The following is a 25,302-nucleotide window of genomic DNA, read 5'->3' on the forward strand; positions in this document are numbered from 1 at the left end:
TATTTTTAATGATAAAATTAACTCGAAAAAAAAGTTATTTTTACATACATCTTTACTCTCAACATAGTTTTCTGTAAATTTTAACAGATAAAACTTGTCACTAATAATACGGAACATATCTATTGTGTAAAATTAAAAATAGGTGCACAATGTGTAATTTTTACACTTTTTTTTAGTTGTTTTAAAAATTTAACACTTGAGTTGAATTAACACAACAGCAACATGTTAAATTAACACATGAATATGTTAAATATTTAACACAAAAATGTTAACCGGCATATTTTTTAACAAGAAAACACAAATTTTCCAAATGTGTACTAACTTTGTCGGTGCGAATAATCAATTAAAGGAATTATATGCACTGTTTAATTCAGATGAGTATAAAGATCGCGTCGTGGGATTCGCCAGCAGGCATCGTATTACGTGGCATTTCATGCCGCCTCTGGCCCCACACTTCGGAGGGTTATAGGAATTCATGGTCCGGTTATTTAAACATCACTTTAGACGAGTTATTGGTGATAGCTTGTTCACGTTCGAGGAGTTGAATACCTTCGTCGTTGAAATCGAGGGCATTCTGAACTCAAAGCCAATAACACCTCTCTCATCCGACCCGAACGATCTATCAGTGCTGACGCTTGCGCATTATCTGATCGGTAAACCGTTGATGAGCCTGCCAGAATTTCAGCTAGCCTCTGTTCCAAATAACCGACTATCGACGTGGCAACACATAACGAAGGTGAGACAAGACTTTTGGTCATGGTGGTGTCACGAATATTTGAATAAACTGCAGAGACGGTCGAAATGGATTAAGGATGGTCAACCGATCATGACGGGTGCCATCGTGCTAATCAAGGATAAGAATTTGGCATGCGCCCAGTGGAATCTAGGCCGTGTCGTGGAGATTCATCCGGGCGACGATGGGGTGACGAGGGCTGCCACCGTCAAGACAGCGAACGGGACGGTCAAGAGAACGACAAAACTCCTTTGCCCTTTGCCGATAGAGCAACCACTCTAATGCGACTTTAATTGTATGCATCAGCGCACGCTTGTAACACATAGCAGTAGTTAGCTTATAATCTTAACCGAGCGAACACTATGCGATAGTTGATCGTTACTCTCTCAACGGGGGGAGTACGTCGGGTACAAAACCGAGTGTGTGCACACACATATGCGAAAAATCGAGTAAGCGTACGCGCTATACGAAGCGGCCAACGATCAAACGAACGATCGACAACAACAGGCCATAAATCATTATCTTGAACACTGGCGGCACGCTTCTAAGGATAACCGCGGCGTTATTAGGAACGCGACAACGAATCCCGCGGTCTTCTAGATCCGCAACAAAGGACATCGATCACGCCCATGCTCGACGCGCGGGCCAATAAGTGATTCGAGGGAGGGCCCGGGCTCTTTCCCTTGTTCTTCGGGTATAAGAAAACGGCACCATTTGATATATATATATATATATATACGAGTTTTTAACATCTTCGTGTATCACAGTATCTAGGACAAGGGATCGGCTGCACAGCCCTACTGATGAGTATACAGACGATCTTAAGACGAAATGCTCTTCTCTAACTTCATCGATGATTTTCTCTAGTGGTAAAGGGAAAAACGGTTGCTGCATTATTAGACTGACAAATCCCGTCGGCGTGCAGTATATCGCGTTTGAAAAAATAGAGATTTTAGTTTATACATTGTGACCATCTAGCATATGTTAGCCAGTATGATCGATGAAAAAATTTTATCTAATATATAAGAAAAAACTGGTGGGAAAGTAGTTGCTTCGAGTCGAGCATACGAACCACTTCGAGAAAATTTTCGATCGTGTCCGTGTAAAAGTCCGTTGCAATATCACGGTCCTTACGATAGTCGACTCAGAGGCCGGGGCCTCCCAGGCGTTGTCGGTCTATCCCACGAGCGTTCAAGATCATCGGCTCAGAGGCAGAGACCTCCCAGGCGTCGCCGATTCACGCGTTATGCGAACATATAAAAACTCGATATTCGATAATTCGATATAAGAACATCCGTGAGGCAGTCGGCCCAGAGGCCGAGTCTTCCAGGCGTCGCCGACTGCACTGCCTTCTGTGTTGCATTGTGTGCGAACTGTATTTTGAATAAACATCTATACACGAAACTACGGCGTGTATCTCACCCGGTACACAACGATAAGAAACAAAAAGGGTTAACTATCGCAAATGACGTGCGAAAAACAATTATCAAAGAATACCGCCAAGAGATTTCTTTGATTAACGAAAACAAGTATTTTAGACCCGTCCGCTGATACCAAGTAAATTATTATAAGCGATAACCAATGGTTCGCGTAAACAATTTTTTGTGAATTCTCGGAAAAGAAATAGCACTCCCCTAGACCCTTCCACGCATATAAAAAGGCAACGATCTGCCCAGAGAGTCCACTCACTCAATAACCACTATCTTGTGCGGGAGTTCCGTAAAATCCGCGGAAACAAGTCTTACAAAATTTGTCGATAATCTAAACGAACGTGTGCCAAAGAAACAACGCCTCGCCTTCTCTCTGTTTCCTTGGTTTGAAGAAACGGCAACCCTCAACGCTGAACATCGAGAAAGTAAGCGAATTTCTTTATGTTATTAATAATTTGTAAAATATCTTCGCCCACGGTTATCGTTCTCCATTCCCTTCATGGAGACCTCCGTCCAACAGATATTCCCTGGAACTTACTTGACTTGTCCCTTTCTTTTAAGTGGCTCCCACTAAACGTTCACGCGGACCCGAGAGCTCGGGTTCCCTGCCGGAAAATAATCCACGGCAACCCCACGCAGTAGACGAAAATAGGCTATCTTCGGGCGAACCTTAGTCCCGATTTTTCCTCATCTACACCAATTAGTTCATCTTCACAGTTATCATCACCCTCTCACTCTTCTTCCTCATCCTCGGAGACATTACAAGAGTTCCCCTCCATCGCCTCATCCTCCTCCATATCTGCTAATCCGTCTTTGTCCCCACATTTTTCCCCTTGCCCTTCTCCCGCTCTCTCCTCACCGTGGTACTCACCTATTGGTTCACCAGATCTTGAGGAATATCTGGATGAACCTATTCCTCCACGAACATCCCCAGTACCACTAACCACTGGTCAATCCTTTCCTTCTCTCGAAGAGTTGAGAGATTTCTACGAGGGTGGACTCGAAATATTTCGAGAAAACCTCAATCTCTTTCCTACTTTTACGTTACCCCTTCCGTCCTTTGCTATTCTCCTCGGACCTGATTCCATTGACGTTCCTAGTTTAAGGGCCGCACTTGTCCATGCCGGCCCTAACACCGTTGTTCTTCTCATTACCAGGAACCGCCAGTATCCCGCCCTAATCCCTGAATCCCTCATACCTCAATATAGTTAGCAGACAAATATGATAAATCTTTTTTTTATTGCAATCGTTTGGGAATCGTTTGGGAAAGTTTAGGAAACAACTTTTAGAGTTTGGGAAATAATAGTTTTTTAATAATTAATGAAAATTAGTTGAGTGTATAGTTAGCAGAAATCATTCCAAATAATTTTCTTTTTCGCTTCTTTCAACGCCAAATCATTTGGGAAATACGCCTATAATGTTTTCAGAGTTTGGGATATAATGATTTCCCCTCAAAATCGAGTTGAAAGTCATCACCCAGACGTGCAGTATAATCTAGGGAATAATCTAGTGACTTTTTGACTATAGGCTATATAATGGAAAATTTCTCATTGTTTTCTATTTCAATAATTTGGGAATCGTTTGGGAAAGTTTAGAAAGACCATTTTTAGAGTTTGGGAAATAATAGTGTTACGTCCAGGAGACTCCACGGTTCCTCACTTCCATAGGGAAAACATAAAATAAAGGGAAGAAACAGATAAGAATTAATCCCCATTAGCGGGAAAACGACCGGACGAGCGTAGGGGGGGGGGGACAGGTGGACTTATTGTAATAGATATCATGAACCGATACGTAAACCATAAGGCTCACAAAATTATTTCACACCCCCCCCCCTGCGCTCGGCTGAAACGTTCGATAAGAGAAAAAACCACCTGGAATCAATAGTTAATCACTAAACAAAGACCGCTTCTGATTTGGAAAGGCAGAGCAGGACTTGGGAATTGTCACTCGCTGACGGCAATAAAAGTAATCCACCGATAAGGAACCCTGCCATACAGGGGCAGCTGTGAAATAGATTAAGGAAACGTAAACATGGATTGTAATATGGATGGTCAAGTGAAGGGTCTTCACAAGTCAAGTGCCGGACTCTAATCCTTGGAAATGACAACGTAAATCCATCAGACATCATAGTAATACAGAAGCAATGGACGCTTCATTAGAAACAATTTTATTGCCTTCTTCCGTTGTTCTTCTTTTTTGGGAAAAGAGTGATCCCCACCTACACTCTTTAGCCCTATATAAAGGGAACAATTTGGCCAGAGAGTCCTCTTTATCTTCGGATACTGCAGTTTGCATAACGTAACGTTCTGCTCCCGTGATCGGGAACCAAGTATTAAGATAGAGTCAGTGTTAGATTCCACCCGAAGACTCTCTGGTTCGACTGGCCCCTTTCATCCTACTGAAGAAACACTCCATCCGAAAGGTCGGAACAGAATAAAAGTAAGCCTTTTTAATGATTTCATTTAATTACCCTCTAATCGTTTCGCGATTCCAGTCGAACAATTGTCTATTCCGATTTATTTCCGTTTAAGTGGCCGATAATATTCGCGGACCAACCGATTCCTCAGCAGATTCGGGTTATTCCTCATCGGCAGATTTGCTATCGTGCGACCAAACTGCACCCCTCTCCGTGCCGGAAACAACCGAGCAACTTGATACATTTATAGATAGAACCGAGCAGCGATTATCACCACTTACAATTATCATACCATCTCCTACCTCAACGACTGCTAATCCACCTTCCTGCCCTAGTGTCTCCCCTTTTACCCTACCTGAGTTATTCCCGCGGTGGTACTCACCCATCCCTTCTGAACAGCTTGGACAATTCCTGAATTCGGTCCTCTCTACCCCCGCTCCTGAAATCAACTAAGGAACATTCCTTCACTTCCCCCCCCAGTTCATGAAAACCCTGAGTTTGGAGGGATGTCAATCCCCTCAATTTCAGCACTCAGAGAATTTTCCCAGAGAGCCTTCAACTTGGTTCTTGATTATTTCCTGAATCTTTTCCCCACCTTCACTCATCCCCTTCCTCCACACACCGTTATTTGCGGCCCTGGATTAATCGATATACCGGCTCTCAGGGAAGCACTCAGTTACGCTGGCCCTGATACCTTTATCCCCTTTATCACACACAATCGCGTCCACCCTGTCCTGATCCCCGCGTTTTACATTAGTGAATTTTTATATAATTTTAATCCTGAAATGTAGGCGTAAATAATGTAATGATAATAATATGTATCAACGATTTTTGGATTATCTATTATACGTTTGAGTTAGAACTAATTTAGAATTATAAATATGTACCGATGTTCCTCCGAATGAATCGGATTACAGTTTTTAATTTTCAACTTGTACAAATATTTTTAGTTAAAATTTGTATAGATATTATATTGTGTTTCCCGTAGCGGCGTTTTTATCGAATTATTGTTTTTTGTAATCATGTTCAAATCCGCAATCCAGTGACAAAACTTTAACCATTTGTACTCGTATTTCTGATGATCATTGACAGAATAAATTATTGTTAATTTACCAAATAAATTTCATTTTAGTTAATTACCCTCGTTTCACCCTCGTCCTTGACAGATCGTACGGGTCCTATCCTTGTGCAATAGGGATTCATTTCCCTTACCAAAAAAGGACTATCGAGTTGACCATCTCGAATAATAAGGTAAAATCGACTTCGGTCGTTGACCCAAAAATCGAGGGATCATTTCGAATAAAAGAGTAAAATCGACTTTGGTCGTTGACTCGAAAATCGAAACGTGTCGGTCGGCTCGAACACACGAGGTACTGCGGTTGCGTGCCTACGTACCTCGAGAGGCGTCTGGTTGCGCCCTTCCTCGAGCTCACGGAGCTCTGGACGTAGCAATAGTTTTTTAATAATTAATAAAAATTAGTTGAGCGTATAGTTATCATTTCAAATAATGTTCTTTTTCGCTTCGGTAAAACTGAAGGAGACGGGCTTCCTCACCGATTTCCTTCTAACTGTGCAATGTCGTTTATTTTGATGAGAAAATACGATTGCGAGAAGGAAAATCGTCGCTCTCAACTAGAAAGAAAGTTATCACCTACTGAAAAATGACAGTTTCGGGGTTAGGAAATCTGTCATACCGGCGGTTTACGGGCGTAGAGCACACTGACCGAGAATGCGCGGTGACGTCAAAGTGCGCGAAATTAAACGCGTGTGTACTTGCAATGCAAATTAGTACGATTCCAAATATGTTTTCAATTCATGTGAAGCGAGGTTCCACGCAAAGAAAGGTTCTATATTGTAACTTCCACGCAGTACTTTTGGTCACCTAAAAGTTTTGTTATTTTGTTTATGTGGAAGAGTACTAGGTGACGGGCGAAGCATATACTTTCCCAGTATAAACTTTCTTACTTTAATATTCCCAGTCAGCCAAACCTGCGAAAAACAGACATTGACAAAATTTGTTCGACAAAATATGTGAGCAGAGAGGTCACAGATTGGGTACAAAATCTACCCAGTAAGCACACTGTCAGCAGTATGCCGACAGATTGGCAGCAGATTCAATCAGAATAATGCAACAGATCCGGTACCATCTGTGTCCACATTAAGATTGTGTTCTGTCAGCAGATCCTGCTTATAACATGATCTGACAGCAGATTGGCGGCAGAAACTGAACAGAGCCTGCCGACATAACCTGGCGGCAGATTGGCGGCAGAAATAGAGCAGGATCTGCGCAGTGTAGTTGGCAGCAGATTGGCGACAGAAACCGAACAGAGCCTGCCGACATAACCTGGCGCCAGGTTGGTGACAGAAATCGAACAGGATCTGCAGCTTTTGACACTATTCAGATTTACACGGCTAGAAATATGCATTTTCGCTCCGCACCGCTAGGTGGTGAACATGTCGAGTTCTTACTCGACGTTAAGATTTAGCCTGACAGTTATATAAGTTAATATACGCGTCTTGACATAATAATATTAATTTTTCTAAGAATTTTTGCATTTGCGGCACAGAGGTTCTCATGGACAATGTCCACACACGCCGCAAGCAATCTGAAGGCATTAAATTTGCCTATTTAATCAAATTAAGTATTGATTTAAAAAACAGATTACTTTACAATAGTGGACCGATATAAGATATTAATTCATACCCCACATAAAAAATTAGATTTATATTGTTAACCAATATTGTTCCAATAAATTTGTACTACTACGGCACTTTCTTGCAGAGCCTGCTCGATTTCTGCTTCCAATCTGCTGCCAACTACACTGCGCAGATCCTGCTCTATTTCTGCCGCCAATCTGCCGTCAGGTTATGTCGACAGGTTCTGCTCGGTTTCTGTCGCCAATCTATTGTCAGATCATGTTAGCAGAATCTGCTGGCAGAACACAATCTTAATGCGGACACAGATGGTACCGGATCTGTTGCATTATTCTGATTGAATCTTCTGCCAATCTGTCAACATACTGCTGACAGTTTGCTTACTGGATTATTAATTTTTTATACTGGAAAAGTATATGCTTGGGTGGAAGAGCACGAGGAGACGGGCTTCTCCCGTCACCTACTACTCTTCCACATAAAAAAAAACTTTTATATGACCAAAAGTACTGCGTGGAAGTTACAATATAGAACCTTGCTTTGCGTGGAACCGCGCTTCACATGAATTGAAAACCTATTTGGAATCGTAATAATTTGCATTGCAAGTACAATTAGTACGATTCCAAATAGGTTTCAATTCATGTGAAGTGAGGTTCCACGCAAAGCAAGGTTCTATATTGTAACTTCCACGCAGTACTTTTGGTCACATAAAAGTTTTTTTTTATGTGGAAGAGTAGTAGGTGACGGGAGAAGCCCGTCTCCTCGTGCTCTTCCACCCAAGCATATACTTTCCCAGTATAAAAAATTAATAATATTATTACGTCCAGTAGACTCTACGGTTCCTCGCTTCCAAAGTCAAATATTCTTAAAAAGATTTTTATATAATATTCTCTATAAGATTAAATCAGCGAACGTCGTTGCCACGCACGAAAAAGATTACGCGTGAGCGGAGGTCTCGGGGTCACGATGAGAGATATTGCGGTTCCCGGAAAAAAAATAATTCACTGATTCCTGAGCGATTGCTCTTATCAGAGCCGTGAAATTTGGCACATGTCGGGCAAAACAAGTCTTTAAATCATGATTAAAACTGGGCTAATGAAGCAATCGTCTCGTTACCGCGACGTTCGAAAACTATTCATCTAGGGGTTAAAAAGGTTAATTATCGCAAATGACACGCGAAAACAATTATCAAAGAATATCGCCAAGAGATTTCTTTGATTTACGGAAGCAAGTATTAGACCCATCCGCTAATACCAAGTAAATTATTATAAGCGATAACCAATGGTTCGCGCAAACAATTTTTTGTGAATTCCCGGAAACAAATAGCACTCCCCATGGTCCTTTGAACGCATATAAAAAGGCGACGATCTGCTCAGAGACTCACTCTTGGACTCACCCAGTAACGATTATCTTGTGCGGGTGTGTTAAAAAATCATTAAACAAGTCTCATACCTTGAATGGACGTGTGCCAGAAATCAACCCTCGCCTCCCTTCTGTCTGGAGAATTGGTGACTCACCACGCCGAACATTTTGCACACATTAGAGGAAGTAAGCTAATTTCATTATTTCTAATTATTATTATTACTAACAATTTGTAAAATATTTTCATCCACGTTCTCCAATCCTTTCGTGGAGACCTCAGATTGACAGAATTTTACGTGACTTGTCCCTTTTTCTTAAAGTGCGTCCCACCAAACGCGGTTCCGAGAGTTCGAGTTCCCCGCAAGAAAATAACTCACAAGAAACACACATAATAGAGGAAAACAGACTATCTTCGGGCGAACCATCGCGCAAAAGAATTTCGCGGTCCCCCGATTTTCCCTCGATTCATTCAACATCACAATCATCACCACCCTCTCACTCTTCTTCCTCTTCCTTGGAGATATTACCAGAGATCTCCTCCATATCTTCATCCTCCTCTATATCAGTTAGTCCGTCTTTGTCCCCACGTGCGTCCCCTTGCCCTTCCCCCGTTCCCTCCTCCCCATGGTACTCACCAATTGGTTCACCAGATCTTGAGGAATATCTGGATAAACCTATTCCTCCTCCAACATCCCCTGAACCAGTACCTACCGCTCGTTTTCCATCTCTCGAAGGGCTGAGAAATTTCTACGAGCGTAGTCTCGAGGTCTTTCGGGAATATCTCCTCAACCTTTTTCCCACCTACGAGTTACCCCTTCCGCCCAATGCATTTCTCCTCGGTCCTGATCCCATTGACGTTCCTAGGTTAAGGGCAGCACTTGTCCATGTCAACCCTAACATCGTTGTTCCCCTCATTACCCGGCACCGCCAATATCCCGTCCTAATCCCTGCGTTCCTTATACAAGATTTTTTTAGAGATTACTAATGATTCGGATATCTGTCACAAAATTATAAATAGTTTCACCATGTTTAAATTTATCTCAATGTATTCTATCTCCGTTTAATTTATTTCTTTTCTTTATGTATTTGCGTAATATTTTCTAAAATATATAATGTTAATTTGTTAAGAAAAGGAAAAATCACTTTTATTTGAATAACCCTCAATCACTCCCCTTCCCACAACAGGTCGTACAGGTCCTATCCCAGGTAAAAGAGATTGAATTCTCTTACCTACAAAGGGACCAACGAGCAGACTTGTTCCAAATCTAAGGGTAAAATCGACCTTGGTCGTTGATCCTACAGACGGAACTCGCAGTCAGCTCGACTCAAGTTTTGAGACCGAGTGTCTCTAATTTTGAGAGGCGTGTGTTACGCCCTTCCCTCGAGCTCACGGAGCTCTGGACGTAACAATATTAAAGTAAGAAAGTTTATATGTATTCTGTATTCTGTAAAGGAGAATACACCTTTCTTTTTTATTACGCCTCTAAAGTCACTTCAAAAAGCTTCATTATATTCCTTTATTTTATTCCGATACGGGACCGCCTCAATCTTGTGCGTACAAATTGCCAAATTTTTGTAAAAAACATTTTAACTGTAAGTTTTGTGCAAATGGCAACACTGTTTCACTAGTCACTCCAGGGTCACCTTAATTATAAAAATTATTGCTTCCCAAACCCTGTGAAAGTGCCTTCCTAAACTTGCCCAAACGATTCCCAAATTATTGAAATGGAAAACAATGAGAAATATCAAAGATTATAAACGTTTTTTCATTATATAGCCTATAATCAAAAAGTCCCTAGATTATTCCCTATATTAAACTGCACGTCTGGGTGATGACTTTAAACTCGATTTTGAGGGGAAATCATTATTTCCCAAACTCTGAAAACATTATAGGTGTTTCCCAAATGATTTGGCGTTGAAAGAAGCGAAAAAGAAAATTATTTGGAATGATGTCTGCTAACTATACACTCAACTAATTTTCATTAATTATTAAAAAACTATTATTTCCCAAACTCTAAAAGTTGTTTCCTAAACTTTCCCAAACGATTCCCAAACGATTGCAATAAAAAAAAAGATTTATCATATTTGTCTGCTAACTGTATTGAGGTATCCCTCATACAGGATTTCTTTTTAGACTACCCGTAACTAGATAATTTTCATAGGTATAAGAGATAATGGAGTTTTGCAAATAGTTTTCACCATTTAAAACTTAACGATGTATTTTATTTGAATTTATTTCAATGTATTTCTCCATGTATTTTATTTGCGCAATATTTCATGAAATATAATATGTTAATTCCTTGAGAAAAAGGGAAATCTCTTTCATTGAAAAAACCTCAATCAATCCCCTTCCACAACAGGTCGTACAGGTCCTATCCCAGGTAAAAGAGATTCAGTTCTCTTACCTAAAAAGGGACCAACGAGCAGACTTGTTCCAAGTTAAGGGTAAAATCGACCTTGGTCGTTGACCCTACAGCTGGAACTCATCGGTCAGCTCGACTCGAGTTTTGAGACCCGAGTGTCACAGAACTCGAGAGGCGTGTGTTACGCCCTTCCCTCGAGCTCACGGAGCTCTGGACGTAACAAAATTATTTAATAAATTATCGATATATAGTTATAGTCATTTGTTTGTCTTTATTCAAAACTATTTATTTTCTTTTCTTATTTTTTCTTTTTTTGTTTTTAATTTCTACTAAGTGTTAATATTAAGTGTTAATATTAAGTGTTTTTATAAATAAATTATTTGTGTAAATTGTTTTTCGAAAAATAAAGTTTCCAAATTAATTATAATTTATAAAAGAGAGAAAATTGCTTATAATATTACATTTAGTTTTCATTTTTTATTATTTCATATTGTCATTTGAATATGTAATACGCACGCATACACGAAAAATAAGTAATATTAAAATATAAACCTATCTTTTTGAAATAATCTTAGAGATAATAAATTTGTATTTGTAGTTGTAAATATAAGTCACATAATACAATAATATAATCAACTCTTTGCGCGAGTGAAATATTCCATATATTCTTCATCAATTGCGACCCAACTGGCCAATATAATTTGGTTACCACTACGTTTCGACTGTCACTTTCAGTCCTTCTCAAGTCGATAAATACATCAAAATCGCTTTTGGCAGAAAACGATCATTATAACAAAATAAAACGGAAAAACTATTCAGACACGTCAGCAATCATCCGTCCATGACCAAGTATTATTGTCTACCTATTTTCTTCCAAAAGCGATTTTGATGTATTTATCGACTTGAGAAGGACTGAAAGTGACAGTCGAAATGTAGTGGTAACCAAATTATATTGGCTAGTTGGGTCGCAATTGATGAAGAATATATGGATAATACAATAATGTTATATTATTACAATACTTAATACTAATGAGATAATATAAAAAATGAGTCTAAGATATTATTAAGTTCGGAAAAGATCTAGAAGAAATAAGTTAAATGCATATAATATGAAGATATATTAATATCGTAATTATTTCTATATATGTGTGTGAGAAATTCAATTTATATCAATAAATTATTAAATAATATTTAATAAAAACAAACATCACAGAAAATCCATCATACTTAAGTCATATATCATTACAGCGACTTGACAGCTTCGTCTGTAGATCTGCAAATGAATAAAAAGTAGATATTTATAATTTTATTAATAAATTTATTATATTATTTTATAAATAAAATTATAGATTTTTATAATTTCATTCATAAAAAATTGTAATATAAAAGTTTAGTTATGCACACATAATATACAAGTTATCTGAATATATGAATAAGTTATATACAAATGTTTGTCATGTTTTGCATGTTTTCGCTGTTTTAGTATATAATATATGCAATATAATTCAGTCATCAAAATATATTCCTTTATTTTTTATGATTTCCTACTATCTCTCGGATAAATTTCGAATTCTTTTGCGAAACACATTTTTTATATTTCAGCTACATCTCGAAAGTTAATCCAGTTAAAAAATACTTCATCGATTGGAATAAGTGATAATTTGTGAGTGAATATGCCGCATGTGAAAAAATTTTCTAATCCAGGTTCAAAATGTTTTACTAAATATGAAAAGCATGGTAATTATGCATTATAGGGGTGTCAGCTCCGATGACCTTGACCTTGACATATATTATAGAGGTGACTCTCCTGAGTGACCTTCAAAAGGGTTTAGCCGTCGCTCGTTGTTTATTAAAACGTTATTAATAAAAGAAGTTTAATAGTTTTGCATGTGTTTTCAGCAAGCGAGGTTCCACGCAAAGCAAGATTCTATATTGTAACTTCCACGCAGTACTTTTGGTCACCCCAAAGTTTTGTTATTTATTTTATGTGGAAGAGTACTAGGTGACGGGCGAAGCCCGTCTCCTCGTGCTCTTCCACCCAAGCATATACTTTCCCAGTATAAACTTTCTTACTTTAATATTATTAATTTTTTATACTGGGAAAGTATATGCTTGGGTGGAAGAGCACGAGGAGACGGGCTTCGCCCGTCACCTAGTACTCTTCCACATAAACAAAATAACAAACCTTTGGGGTGACCAAAAGTACTGCGTGGAAGTTACAATGTAGAACTATCTGCAGATTACTGGGATGGAATGATCTCTATATATTTCAACGTGAAGTTCTTACTTTGCGATTTCGGACAGCTGAAAAATTTTGTAAAACAGATTTCACCGTACAGATTTTGATCACCTGGTACACGGCACGGATCCCGGCGGGGGGGGAGGGGCACAGCCTATTGCCTCGGTACACGAGACGCGTTTTGATTTGCAAAATGTAATCAATTAATACCCGTATTATTGCGAAGATCGTAAAACGGTATAAGGTTTTTCAATTCAACTCAACTCACTTTACCTCCGAGCGTTGAATTTTACCGGACAGCCTCTCTCTCTCCCCCTCTCCCTCTCTCTAATATTTAATATAAACAACGAAGGTGAAAAATATAGGGACTTTGTTAGTAGGGATTATGGTAAATTTCATATCGGCGAATTTTTAAAAGCAGTAGAGGAAAAAATAGATCATAGAGATGATTTAGATGTAAACATTAGAGCAGAAAAATTTGTTCACATGGTAAACGCATTAGATATGGCTGCACCAAAGAAGAAATTTAAAATTCCAAAGATATGGGAAGGGAAAAAATGGTATTCGGATGATATAAGAATAACTACAAATAAAAGAGACTCTAAAAAACATTTTTAAAAAAAGAAAAAATATATACGCCAAGTACATAAAAACTCCCAATTTGTCAAAACTCAAAACTAAATATGAAATCAATAATTAACTAGCCAAGTATCTAGAAGCAGTTTGAGTATTTTACCCAAACGTTTTCCACGCATACTCTCTTATCGCATGACGACATTGAAGTACTTGGCGTGCCCGGATCGCAGTGGTTATGTATTCTTGTAAATTTGTACAATATCTTGATTTGTATTGTATCTTGTATCTTCATGATTGTAATTAAGCGGCTATTTCTCATGAAGCTATTTATTGTTTTATGTACTTGGCGTCGCGAAGCTACCGCGTCGCTTGATGAAGCATATAGTAGAGCGGTGCATACGGGTAGTGAACACGATTGGTTACAATTTAAGGTGGAAAGAAATACAGTAGTTAAAATGATTAGAAAGAAGAAGAAAGATTATTACGAAAATATAATAGATAATAATAATAATGACCTTGTAATGATGTGGAAAACATTGAAACAAGTAATAAGAGGAGAAAATACGGGTGTAAAAGTAATAAATAATATAGATTTTGAAATATTAGAAAATATAGAGCAATGTAATTTAGCAGATAAATTTACTTTATACTATATACAAAGTATTGATAGTATAATTAAGTCTATAGAAGGGGAGGATAACAAAAATCATAGAATTATTTATGTTATAGAAAATAAGGGAATTATAGAGAATTTTGAACCAATAGATGCACATAAGTTGCAGCGAATTGTTATGAATTTGCCACGTAAGAAAGGAACGGATGAAGGAATAACTAGTGATATATTGAAAGCAAGCTTTTATGTGATAAAGAAGGAATTGGTGAAAGTAATAAATGATTCATTAAGTAAGGGTGTATGTCTGAAAGGATGGAAAATATCCACAATTATACCGATTCCGAAGTAGAAAAACCAAAGAAAGCAAGTGAATATAGACCAATAAATATTTTGCCAATTTATGAGAAAGTATTAGAATTAGTAGTAAAAGAACAGATAGAAATGTATTTACAAAATAATGATATTATAACAGAACTTCAATCGGGTTTTAGGAAAAACCATTCTTGTGAGACAGCAATACAAACGGTGATCGATGATTGGAAATTGTTAATCAGTGAAGGAAAAATCGTAGGAGTAATATTTTTGGATTTAAGACAGTAGATAGAGAAAGATTGTTAGAAAAATTATATCAATATGGAATAAGAGGGATGGTATTAGACTGGCTAAGATCATATTTAAGCGGTAGAACGCAACAAGTTAGATTTAACAATCAATGGTCAAAACGAATAATGACAGAGTACGGAGTCCCACAAGGATCGGTACTAGGACCTTTGTTATTTTTATTATATACTAGCATCCCCCATCGCGACTTCACTCGCGAAAATGATATAGTCTATGACATTCCCTCAAGGAACCCTCAAGATACTCATACTAAAATTTCAAGTCGATTGGTTCAGTAGTTTTAAAGATCCGAGGTAACAAAGGAAAATGTGACTTCTCTTTATATAATAGTAAGATAAGATAAATGATATTGTTCAATTTTGTTCAGAAGAATGGATTATTAAAATGTGTGCTGATGACACAATAATATGTGTAAAAGGGGATAGCAGCGAAGAAGTGGAAAGAAAAATAAATAGAGTATTATTTATGATAGAAAATTGGATGAATGTAAATAAATTGAAAATGAATGCTGCTAAAACAAAGTATATGGTAATTAGAAGTGTAAGAAAAGAATTGAGGAGAAATATTATATTAAAATGTTTAGATGGCACTGTTATAGAACAGGTAGAAAACATTAACTATTTTGGTGTAATTATTGATAATAAACTTCGATTTGAAGATCATTATGATTATATATTAAAGAAAATAGAGAAAAAAATAAGCTTTTTAAATAGAATTGGTAGTGATATTTCGAATTATACAAGATGCATTGTTTATAAAGCAATTATAGCGCCACATTTTGAGTATTGTGCTACATTGTTAGTGGGTATGGGTGAGACTCAGCTGACGAAACTGCAAGTAGCGCAAAATCGGACTATGGGAATCATATTGTAATGTGACAGATATACTACGGTGGAAAGAATGTTGCAAGCGCTGCAGTTTATATCAGTAAAACAAAGATTCCTATTCTAAAAAAGGCGTGTTAACATCGTGAAGTTCTTTTTTATCGAATATTGAGGCCTCTTTTCCGCGACGCTGATTGGTTCTCTCGCTTGGCTCGAACTTCGTGTGACTTGAACTTCGTGTTGCGAATGTCAGAATGTCATAGTGGCTGTCAGTGCGGTTATATTAATTTATTATTTCTTAGGAACGTGAGAACGGCAGCTGTCAATTCTGTCAAATTTATATTGATGAAACATGATGAAATAAATAACACCTTTAACGCCTTTTTTAGAATAGGATTTGTGTTATTTATTATATAATAAATAATAGGTGAATATTATTATTCGAAAACATTATTAATATTGAAAAATAAAATAGCGCGCGCCTGTGGTGCTAGTATATTATAATGTGTTTTTATTTTTAAATTCTTAAATGGTATGTTACCTGTGCAGTTAAGAAATAGATTAGTATTAGTAGAAGATAGAAATGAGAGATAGACAAGACAATTTGGAAATATTGTGATACAATTTCGAAAAACAAGAAGTGCGTAGAAAAGTTTGTTTTATGAGGGAGTAAAAATGTACAATGTTTTGCCGGCAGAAGTGAAACAATGTGATAGACTTGCAATATTTAAACGTAGGGTTAAGGAATATATTTTATCTATTTTACCTAGAATGTAAGACACCTAATGTAATGTAAAAATAGCTGAGAAAGCTAATAAATATCATTCATTCTCCCTCCCCCTCCCTCTCCCCTCTCTCGCTCCCTCCCCCTCCCCTCCCGCTCCCTCCCATCCCCTCTCCGTGTGTGTGTGTGTGTGTGCGTAACTCTTTCTTCAAACTGTTTCTATTAATTAGGATTCGATTTTTCTATTAAAATTTTTAAAAAGGGAAAAAGGAGAGAAAAAGTAGTCAGTAAACAAATTTACTTACTTATCAATACTAGTCTTATTAGAAGTATCATTCGAAGAATTTTGTACAGCTGTATCTAGAACAGCTTTTTGTCCTGTAAAATGGAACAAGTATTTCAATATACAAATATACAAATATTACAATTGTAATATTACAAATATACAAATATTACAATTGTAATATACAAATATTACAATATTTAAGGTGTAAAAGAATAAAAGTAAAACTTTTCTAAGAAAATGGGACTTGAATTCTAAACCATAACACTTACTAGGTGTGTGTTGATATAATGCTGGCGACCAACTGTAATTGGTAGGACTAAAAATAGTATCTTTTGTAGTATCTTTCATCATAGTATTTGTAGGTGATGACAAAATATTTTCTTGTGTCAACAAGAACGGAATAGAACTTCCATCAGAAGTACAAGTATTACTCTTCATTTTTAATGAAGTATTTTTCCTTGATTTAAAAATAAGATATGAAATTATTATGTGCACAAATCAATTCGGTGCTTTCTTTGAAGAAATTGAGTCATTATTACAAAAAAATAATAAACATCAATCTTCGAAATATTCGCCATTATTTTCTAATACTTTTTTCCATGTATTGGGTAGTTGATGAATTTCCTCTTGAAAAAAAGAAGATATAAAGGCTTAATTTCTTTTAAAAAAGTACCAAAGTAATTTGCACATCTAATAGTTAAAGTTATAAATATGAAGTTTATAAATATGAAGATAAATATTATTTACACGTTAGTTGTTTATAAAATTTATTCTTATCCTAATTTGTTTCTATGACAACTTTATATCTATATTTACTTCAATTTTGTGCTGGAAACAACCGCATCCTTGTGTGATTCCGACAACTGTATAGCTTGAAGCAATTGATCAAACTCGAACATCTTGGTGTTATCGTCTATTAAATTCTTACTAATGGATGAACTCTGATCAGAAAGCTGATGCTGAGACAGCAAATGCTTCGACACAATTTTATTATTGCCCAGAAGTACTAAAATAATATGTTTTTGTATTGTTTCTTCAATTCAATTCTGATTTTTAAGTATAGATAAAATAGTACTATTGATACTTAATTTGGTAAATATACCGATTAGCGTACCCACCTCCTATCACCTTGTCCTTGACATATATTATAGAGATTACCTCTCTGAGTAACATTGTGCAAGTTTTAACCGTCGGTCGTTGTTTAATAAAAAGTTATTAACAAAAGAAGTTTAATGATTTTGCACGAATTTTCAGCTGTCTACGCGAACCAAGAACATAATATTGACATATATTACAAAGGTCACCTTCCCGAATAACCCGCATTAGGTTTTAGTCGTCGATCGTTGTTTATGAAAAAGTTATTAACAAAAGAAATTTTGCAAATATAGTAGTTATTTTGAATATTGAAAGATATAAACGACGAATATGTATATGAACGAAGGAAGGAAAGTCATTTAAAGCAGTGAATCATTAATATATAGAATAGTTTCTTTTAATATAAGTACAAAGTATTCTTCACTTTAACCAAAAGCATAAACAGTTAAATACAAAGTATTCTCTGCTTTAACCTAACCTAACCTAACCTGGTTAGGTTATATTTTCCGAAACTGGAGCCTTGGACACATACGCTCGTTTTCAGCCCGCTTCGCCCCCCCCCCCCCGCCGGGATCCCTGCCGTGTAACAGGTCAAAATCTGTACGGTAAAATCTGTTACACTAGTTCTGGCGGGGGGAAGGGGGCGAAGCCCCTGCCCCTCGCCCTCCCGCGAAGCGGCTGAAACCGAGCGTATGTGTCCGGGGCTCCAGTTTCGGAAAATAAAACCTTTTGCTTGTCGTGGACGGCTGAAAATTCGTGCAAAATCATTAAACTTCTTTTGTTAATAACTTTTTAGTAAACAACGACCGACAGCTAAAACCTTTTGAAGGTCACTCAGGAGGGTGACCTCTATAATATATGTCAAGGACAAGGTGATAAGAGGTGGGTACGCTAATCGGTAGATTTACCCTTAATTTAGATGAAAGAAAACAATTTAGATGAAAAAAACAAAAAAAAGATTTATACATTTTATTCTTTAAAAAACTTAATAAGGAATACAAGTGAATCGATAATACATCATTTTTCTTGTTTTGTTCTCATTCACTCACTGTCAATTGTATGTATATACATATATGTATATGTATATAGAATACGTATAGAACATAATACATATTACTGTCTTACATATTTTTTTACTCACCATTTGGTACTGTTAAATCTAGACGTAGTTTAGACGGCTTCGTATCATGGCTAATTTTATTAACAATTGGCAGTTTTGAAACATCCCTCTCGCAATCTGTTGAATTGGAATACGTCATTGTTTCAGATTCGGTTGCTTGACTGCTGGAAGGCATCGTCATGGATAACTCCGATTGACAAACGCTTGACAGTTGATTCAATTTGACTTTAGTATCGCAAACCGCTTGTTGTTGGAAACAATGGAAAGTACAATCAGAATGACCGTTATTGATAGAAGTCGAGTTATTGCAGGCAGTATCAAGCTTATGATGCTTGTGCGAATATGTCGGTACGGCAGTTGCAGCAGGTGCTTCGATATCGCTGCTGTGCAATGAAATTGGACTATAACATTGCAATTTCGTGAGCGACTTTCTAGAAACACAATTTTCAGCTTGCTGGTCAAGGCACAAAGAAGTCCATGCAGAGTTCCTATCCTGCATCTCAAATAATTGCAACAGCATTACCTCCCTCAATCTAAATCAAACAGAGAACCATTATCATTAAGTTATTCTTAATAACATGACAGACATTTGTTTTTAATTATATTACATAAATATATTACATATATTGTATAAGTATATAATTATAGGTAAAAGTTCAGAAAAGGGGACCCCCCTCCAATGACCTTGACCTTGACATATGTTGTCAAGGTCACCCTCCTGTGTGACCTTCAAGAGGTTTTAGTCGTCGCTCGTTGTTCGTTAAAAAGTTATTAACAAAATAAGTTTAGTAGTTTTGTATGGATTTCCGACTTTTCACACGAAGTAAGGACTTGAATTTGACATATATTACAAAGGTCACTTCCCCGAGTAGCACGCACAAGGTTTCACCCGTCGCTCGTTGGTTGTTAAGAAGTTATTAACAAAAGAAGAACAAAGAGAAAGAAAAATAATAAATATTTCAAATTCATATACTTTATTCAACAATATTATTATTAATAGGATAAATTTGCAGAAACTCAACCTAACCTAACCTAACCTAACCTATTCCGGTTCTATTTGCCGAAACTGGAGCCCAGAACACATACGCTTCGCTCCTCCCCCGCCAAGGTTAGGTTAGGTTAGGTTAGGTTAGGTTAAAGCAGAGAATACTTTGTATTTAACTGTTTGTGCTTTTGGTTAAAGTGAAGAATACTTTGTACTTATATTAAAAGAAACTATTCTATATATTAACAATTCACTGCTTTAAATGACTTTCCTTTCTTCGTTCATATACATATTCGTCGTTTATATCTTTCAATATTCAAAATAACTACTATATTTTCGAAACTTCTTTTGTTAATAACTTTTTCATAAACAATGAGCGACGGCTAAAACCTCTTGAAGGTCACTCAGGAGGATGACCTTGACAACATATGTCAAGGTCAAGGTCATTGGAGGGGGGGTCCCCTTTTCTGTACTTTTACCTAATTATATTATATACGTGGGTCGTTTGATAAATCTGGTAAATGTCTGTGAGATGGCACCAATTTATTTGATGATGTGACGCCTATAATGTTCCACTCTTCAAACCTTCCCAGACCAAATTTCAGCCAGAAGTGATGCATTGTTTAGATTTGGTAGTCGTTTGAAGCGAGCGATTTAGAAGTTGCCACAACAATGGAAAAAAACGAATTCTATGCAGTCATTAAATAAAACACTTTTATTTAAAGAAGTGGACAGCAGCACAGATCAAAGTCGAGTTAGACGAAGTGGAGACTCTGCTCCTGCGTTGTATTTCTGGATAAACGAATTTATACGTGGTCGAACCTGCACTGAAGACGAAACGCGCTCCGGACGCCCAGTTAAGATCACCACGTCGGATGTCGTAGAAAAAATTCATGGTATGGTTATGGAAGATCGCCGAATGAAAGTATGTGACATTGCTGTAGGCATCTCGACGGAACGAGTACATAACATCTTCCATGAAAAATTGCACATGAAAAAGCTGTGTGCACGTTGGGGCCGCGATTGCTGACTCTCGATAACAAACGCACGCGAAAGGATGTTTCAACGCAGTGTTTGGCGATGCTTAAGCGCAATCCGCAGGATTTTTGGCGTCGATTCGTGACTGTGGACGAAACTTGGGTCCACCACTACACTCCCGAATCGAAGAAACAGTCAAAGCAGTGGGCAATGCCTGGAGAAAGTGAAGAAGGCGAAAACTGTTTTGTCAGCTAGAAAGGTCATGGCCACTGTTTTTTGGGATTTCCAAGGAATTATCCTGATTGACTACTTACAAAAGGGTAAGACAATAACAAGAAAGTAATACGCAACATTGTTGGATCGTTTGAAAGAAGAGCTGAAAAATAAACGGTCAAGATTAGCGCACAAGAAAGTGCTCTTCCACCAAGATAACGCGCCGTCTCACACGTCGGCCGTCGCAATGGCAAAATTACATGAAGTGGGTTTTGAGTTAATTCCTTATCTATCCTATTCTCCGGATTTGGCCCCGCGCGACTTCTTCCTTTTTCCATATTTGAACATCTGGCTCGGTGGGAAGAAATTCTCGTCGAATGAGGAAGTCATCGTCGCCGTAAATGAGTATTTTGCAGGTATTGCGACAGCCTACTTTTCCGACGGTATTAAAAAATTGACAACTCGCTGGACCAAGTGTATCGCTCTTGATGGAGACTATGTTGAGAAGTAAAGGCGAGATTTTCCAAAAAAACGTGTTTACCAGACTTGCTTTTTTACCAGACTTATTAAACGACCCACGTAAGTATCCCTCTATATCCAACTCGATGTCGAGAAACAGTAGTCTTGCGCCAAGTGCATGAAAGGATTATGTATACAGGGTCGGGCAAAAGTATGGAAACCCCTAAATTTTACGAAGACTATGCATTTTAGAGAAAAATGCTTCAGACAAAAGTTATATGGTTTCAAATAGCGCATTACACAGCAATATCAGGATGACCTTGAAGAGTGTTGTCAAGGTCACATGAAGGTCATCTTCAATTTCTTAAATGGAAATCCCCATTTTTTATTGCATATTCTTGTAGCTTATCTCGAGAGCTTTCCAAAACACTATAATATAGCCTTTTTCATGACGTACTTTTCGAGTTATGGAGCTTGAAAGTTACGGTATCGCCTGCATCAGCATTATCTAAAAGTAATAATCAGGAGGAATTGAATTCCTTCCTGAGGGTCCAATAGAAGCTTCCTACGATCCAATTGCCCTCTCTTCCCCTCCTCTTCCCCTCCTCCTCCCCCTGACTCCCTTATCGATACTCCCACGGGGTATAAAATGCAAACGCCATGGTGTAGAGTGTTATTTTCTCGCGCATAATCATTCAGATAGGGTGATAGCGTTCAGAGCAGAGCACTCTCCGCTTCTGCTGAGAACTTTTGTCTTCTTAGGTCGGAAATTAATAAATTAAATATTAATCGTTTGACTAAAAAAATTGGCTAACGCATTGTCGGAGCGTGAAAGAATCACTATCCTCATGATGCGCGGATGGGGTGATAATGAACGATCGTTAACTGAAGTAGCTCTATTATTTAATGAGACTTTTCCGAATCGTCAAATTAATAAATCCACTGTTTCGAAAACAATACAGCGTTTTCAAGAAACTGGTAGTGTAAATAATCGCTCTAGATCATTATCTGCAAGTAATGAGAATAAACAACGATGTTCTGCAAGGTTTTATTGAAAATCCCCATATGGCTCTTAGTAGAGCAGCTCAAGTTCACGACATTGCTCCCAGGTCCATCCACAGAATTATAAGAAAAAATAAATTACATCCATACAAACTGCAGTATGTTCAAGAGCAAGAATGATGGAGCTAATAAATGCCTCGCCCAACTTTCTTTATCAACTTGTTTTCACACACGAGGCAACCTTTACGTTGACAGGTGAGATTAATAATCAAAATGTTCGCTTCTAGTCAGATAAAAATCCAAATTGGGTGCGGGAAACTCATACGCAATACCTACAAAAAGTAAATATATGGTATGGCATGATAGATACTTATTTAATAGGGCCGTTTTTTTGGAGGGAAATCTTAATACTCAAATGTACGAGGGATTACTTGTAGATCAAATAATTCCAGCCATACAAAATATTTTTCCGAATAACTTCGAGCAAATATGGTTTCAACATGATGAAGCTCCACCTCATTTTGGTGCAGGACCACGTCGAATTTTAAATGAGGTTTTCCCACGAAGGTGGATAGGAAGAAGAAGGAACCAAAATGAGGGAGGAGAAAATTGTCCACCTCGGTCACCAGATCTAAGTCCTCTTGATTATTACTTTTGGGATTACCTGAAGAGTAAGGTTTACGAAACAAAACCTCAAAGCATCCAAAAATTGAGGCAGCGGATAAGGGATGGAGCAGCTTTAATACCTGCTGAATATACTCGTAGAGCTATTTCTGCGTTCTATCAAAGATTGATATACTGTTAGAAAATCAATGGAAGCCACTTTCAGAATGTACTCTAATAACGCGTATACACGATGACACCTAGAGCGGACTCTTATGTCTAGATCAGTGTCATTACCGTCCATATGTATTGCAATTTTTGAGGATAGAGTAATGTCATACACTTATGTCGGGTCTAGATATCCGCAAAAAGTATCGTGTCTGTCTACACTTCTCTACATTTCGGCTAGATTGGGAGACGATTTAAATCAGTCAATATAGAAGAACGTACGCTCGCTGCTGTGGTAGTCGCTTGTATCGTGATAAAAAGAAAACATAGAAGACGAAAAAGAAAATTATGGATGAAGGAGTGGGTGAAAAAAAGAGAGATGATTTCTCCAGAATCAGTATTAAATTGCTGCGCGAGTTCAATTGAAGCTGTATGATTTGAACGATTTTTATAATCAGCCTGCGAGACGTCCCATAGGTGCGGGAGCCCTTCCAAAAGGGAAATTAAAAGTTTTGTTTTTACTTTCGTCCAGTCAAACTTCGAAATTATCGCGACACTCGCTAAAAATTTCCGTCTGATTGGAAATACACTAGAGCGCCATGCAATACTCGTTTGGACGTGTCTATACGTGAATTGCAGAAACAATTGAGACACTGCAATTTTCTTTAGCAACACGGTCTCAAGCGCTGTACACACGTCGACACTTAATGTATACACTCGATCTAGACATAAAAGTGTCGACGTGTGTACAGCGCATAAAACGATCAAACCCACGATACCGTAACTTTCAAGCTCCATAACTCGAAAAGTACGTCATGAAAAAGGCTATATTATAGTGTTTTGGAAAGCTCTCGAGATAAGCTACAAGAATATGCAATAAAAAATGGGGATTTCCATTTAAGAAATTGAAGATGACCTTCATGTGACCTTGACAACACTCTTCAAGGTCATCCTGATATTGCTGTGTAATGCGCTATTTGAAACCATATAACTTTTGTCTGAAGCAATTTTCTCTAAAATGCATAGTCTTCGTAAAATTTAGGGGTTTTCATACTTTTTCCGGACCCTTTATAACAGGGTGTAATTTAATTCGCGCCCACTATTTACCCAGTGATGTTTCTCATGAAAAACTGAGTCAGTTGACAAATAAAAGGGCATCTCACTTCATGGGGCAATGAGGGGGGGGGGGTCGAATGAAGGGGGGTTCTGGAAGCTCCCCGTGTGTGGTGTAGTGAGGGTTTCTTATCGGGGCCTGAAACCCCCGGGTGGTATGGCGGGGTTATCGGTGGAACCTCTCTGAGGAGTATGGGGGAATTGCATCGTCCAATAGGCGGTCGCGCCGCACCGCGCGTCTCGGACGCGCGGTGTCGCCTTTGATTCCCGGGGATGTGCGGTGGGGTATTTCGTCGCGCGATAGGTGGGTGTTGGCTGACGCGGGAGGCGATGGGTCATGGAGTTAGGTACGTAGCACGTACGGGAAGTTGCGGTTTGGCATCTTATTAGATAATGAGGATATGTTTGCGCGATGATCCCAAGCAACGCAATTGTGGATTACGCGATGGATTTGCGATTTGGCATCTTATAGATAATCAGGCTATGTTTACGCGATGATCCCGAACTACGCAATTGTGAATTACGCGATGGATTAAATTTGTAGCAATTAATTGCACTCTGGTACATAGGTGCATAGCGCGTCTAGGATGTTGTGGTTTTTTAATATGTATTTTCTTATCAAGAATGCGCAGCTCTTCTACCCAACACAGATACGTCATTTATTTGTGCAGATTACTTTCGCCGTTGGTTCAGAACGATTTTTACCGTTGTTCTAACAGGTACGGTT

The 25,302-nt window shown here is 37.9% G+C and overlaps 1 protein-coding gene across 5 annotated transcripts in view; it reads right to left on the minus strand.

The window, feature by feature from the left end:
* Positions 1-11,413: 11,413 nt before the first annotated feature.
* The window catches only part of LOC105284425, a 33,329-nt gene continuing 19,440 nt past the window's right edge, over positions 11,414-25,302 (minus strand). For 4 of the 5 annotated variants that reach the window (XM_026975441.1, XM_026975438.1, XM_026975440.1 and 1 more), the window contains 5 exons: positions 19,076-19,587; positions 17,656-17,845; positions 17,109-17,296; positions 16,859-16,931; positions 11,414-12,229 (listed from right to left, as the gene is read on the minus strand). In XM_026975441.1, coding sequence (XP_026831242.1) covers positions 12,199-12,229; positions 16,859-16,931; positions 17,109-17,296; positions 17,656-17,845; positions 19,076-19,587 — 994 coding nt within the window. In that variant the 3' untranslated portion in view covers positions 11,414-12,198. The other variant, XM_026975442.1, reaches the window with a different exon arrangement.

The sequence above is a fragment of the Ooceraea biroi genome, chromosome 2 (assembly GCF_003672135.1).
Source record: "Ooceraea biroi isolate clonal line C1 chromosome 2, Obir_v5.4, whole genome shotgun sequence".
NCBI classification, from domain to species: domain Eukaryota; kingdom Metazoa; phylum Arthropoda; class Insecta; order Hymenoptera; family Formicidae; genus Ooceraea; species Ooceraea biroi.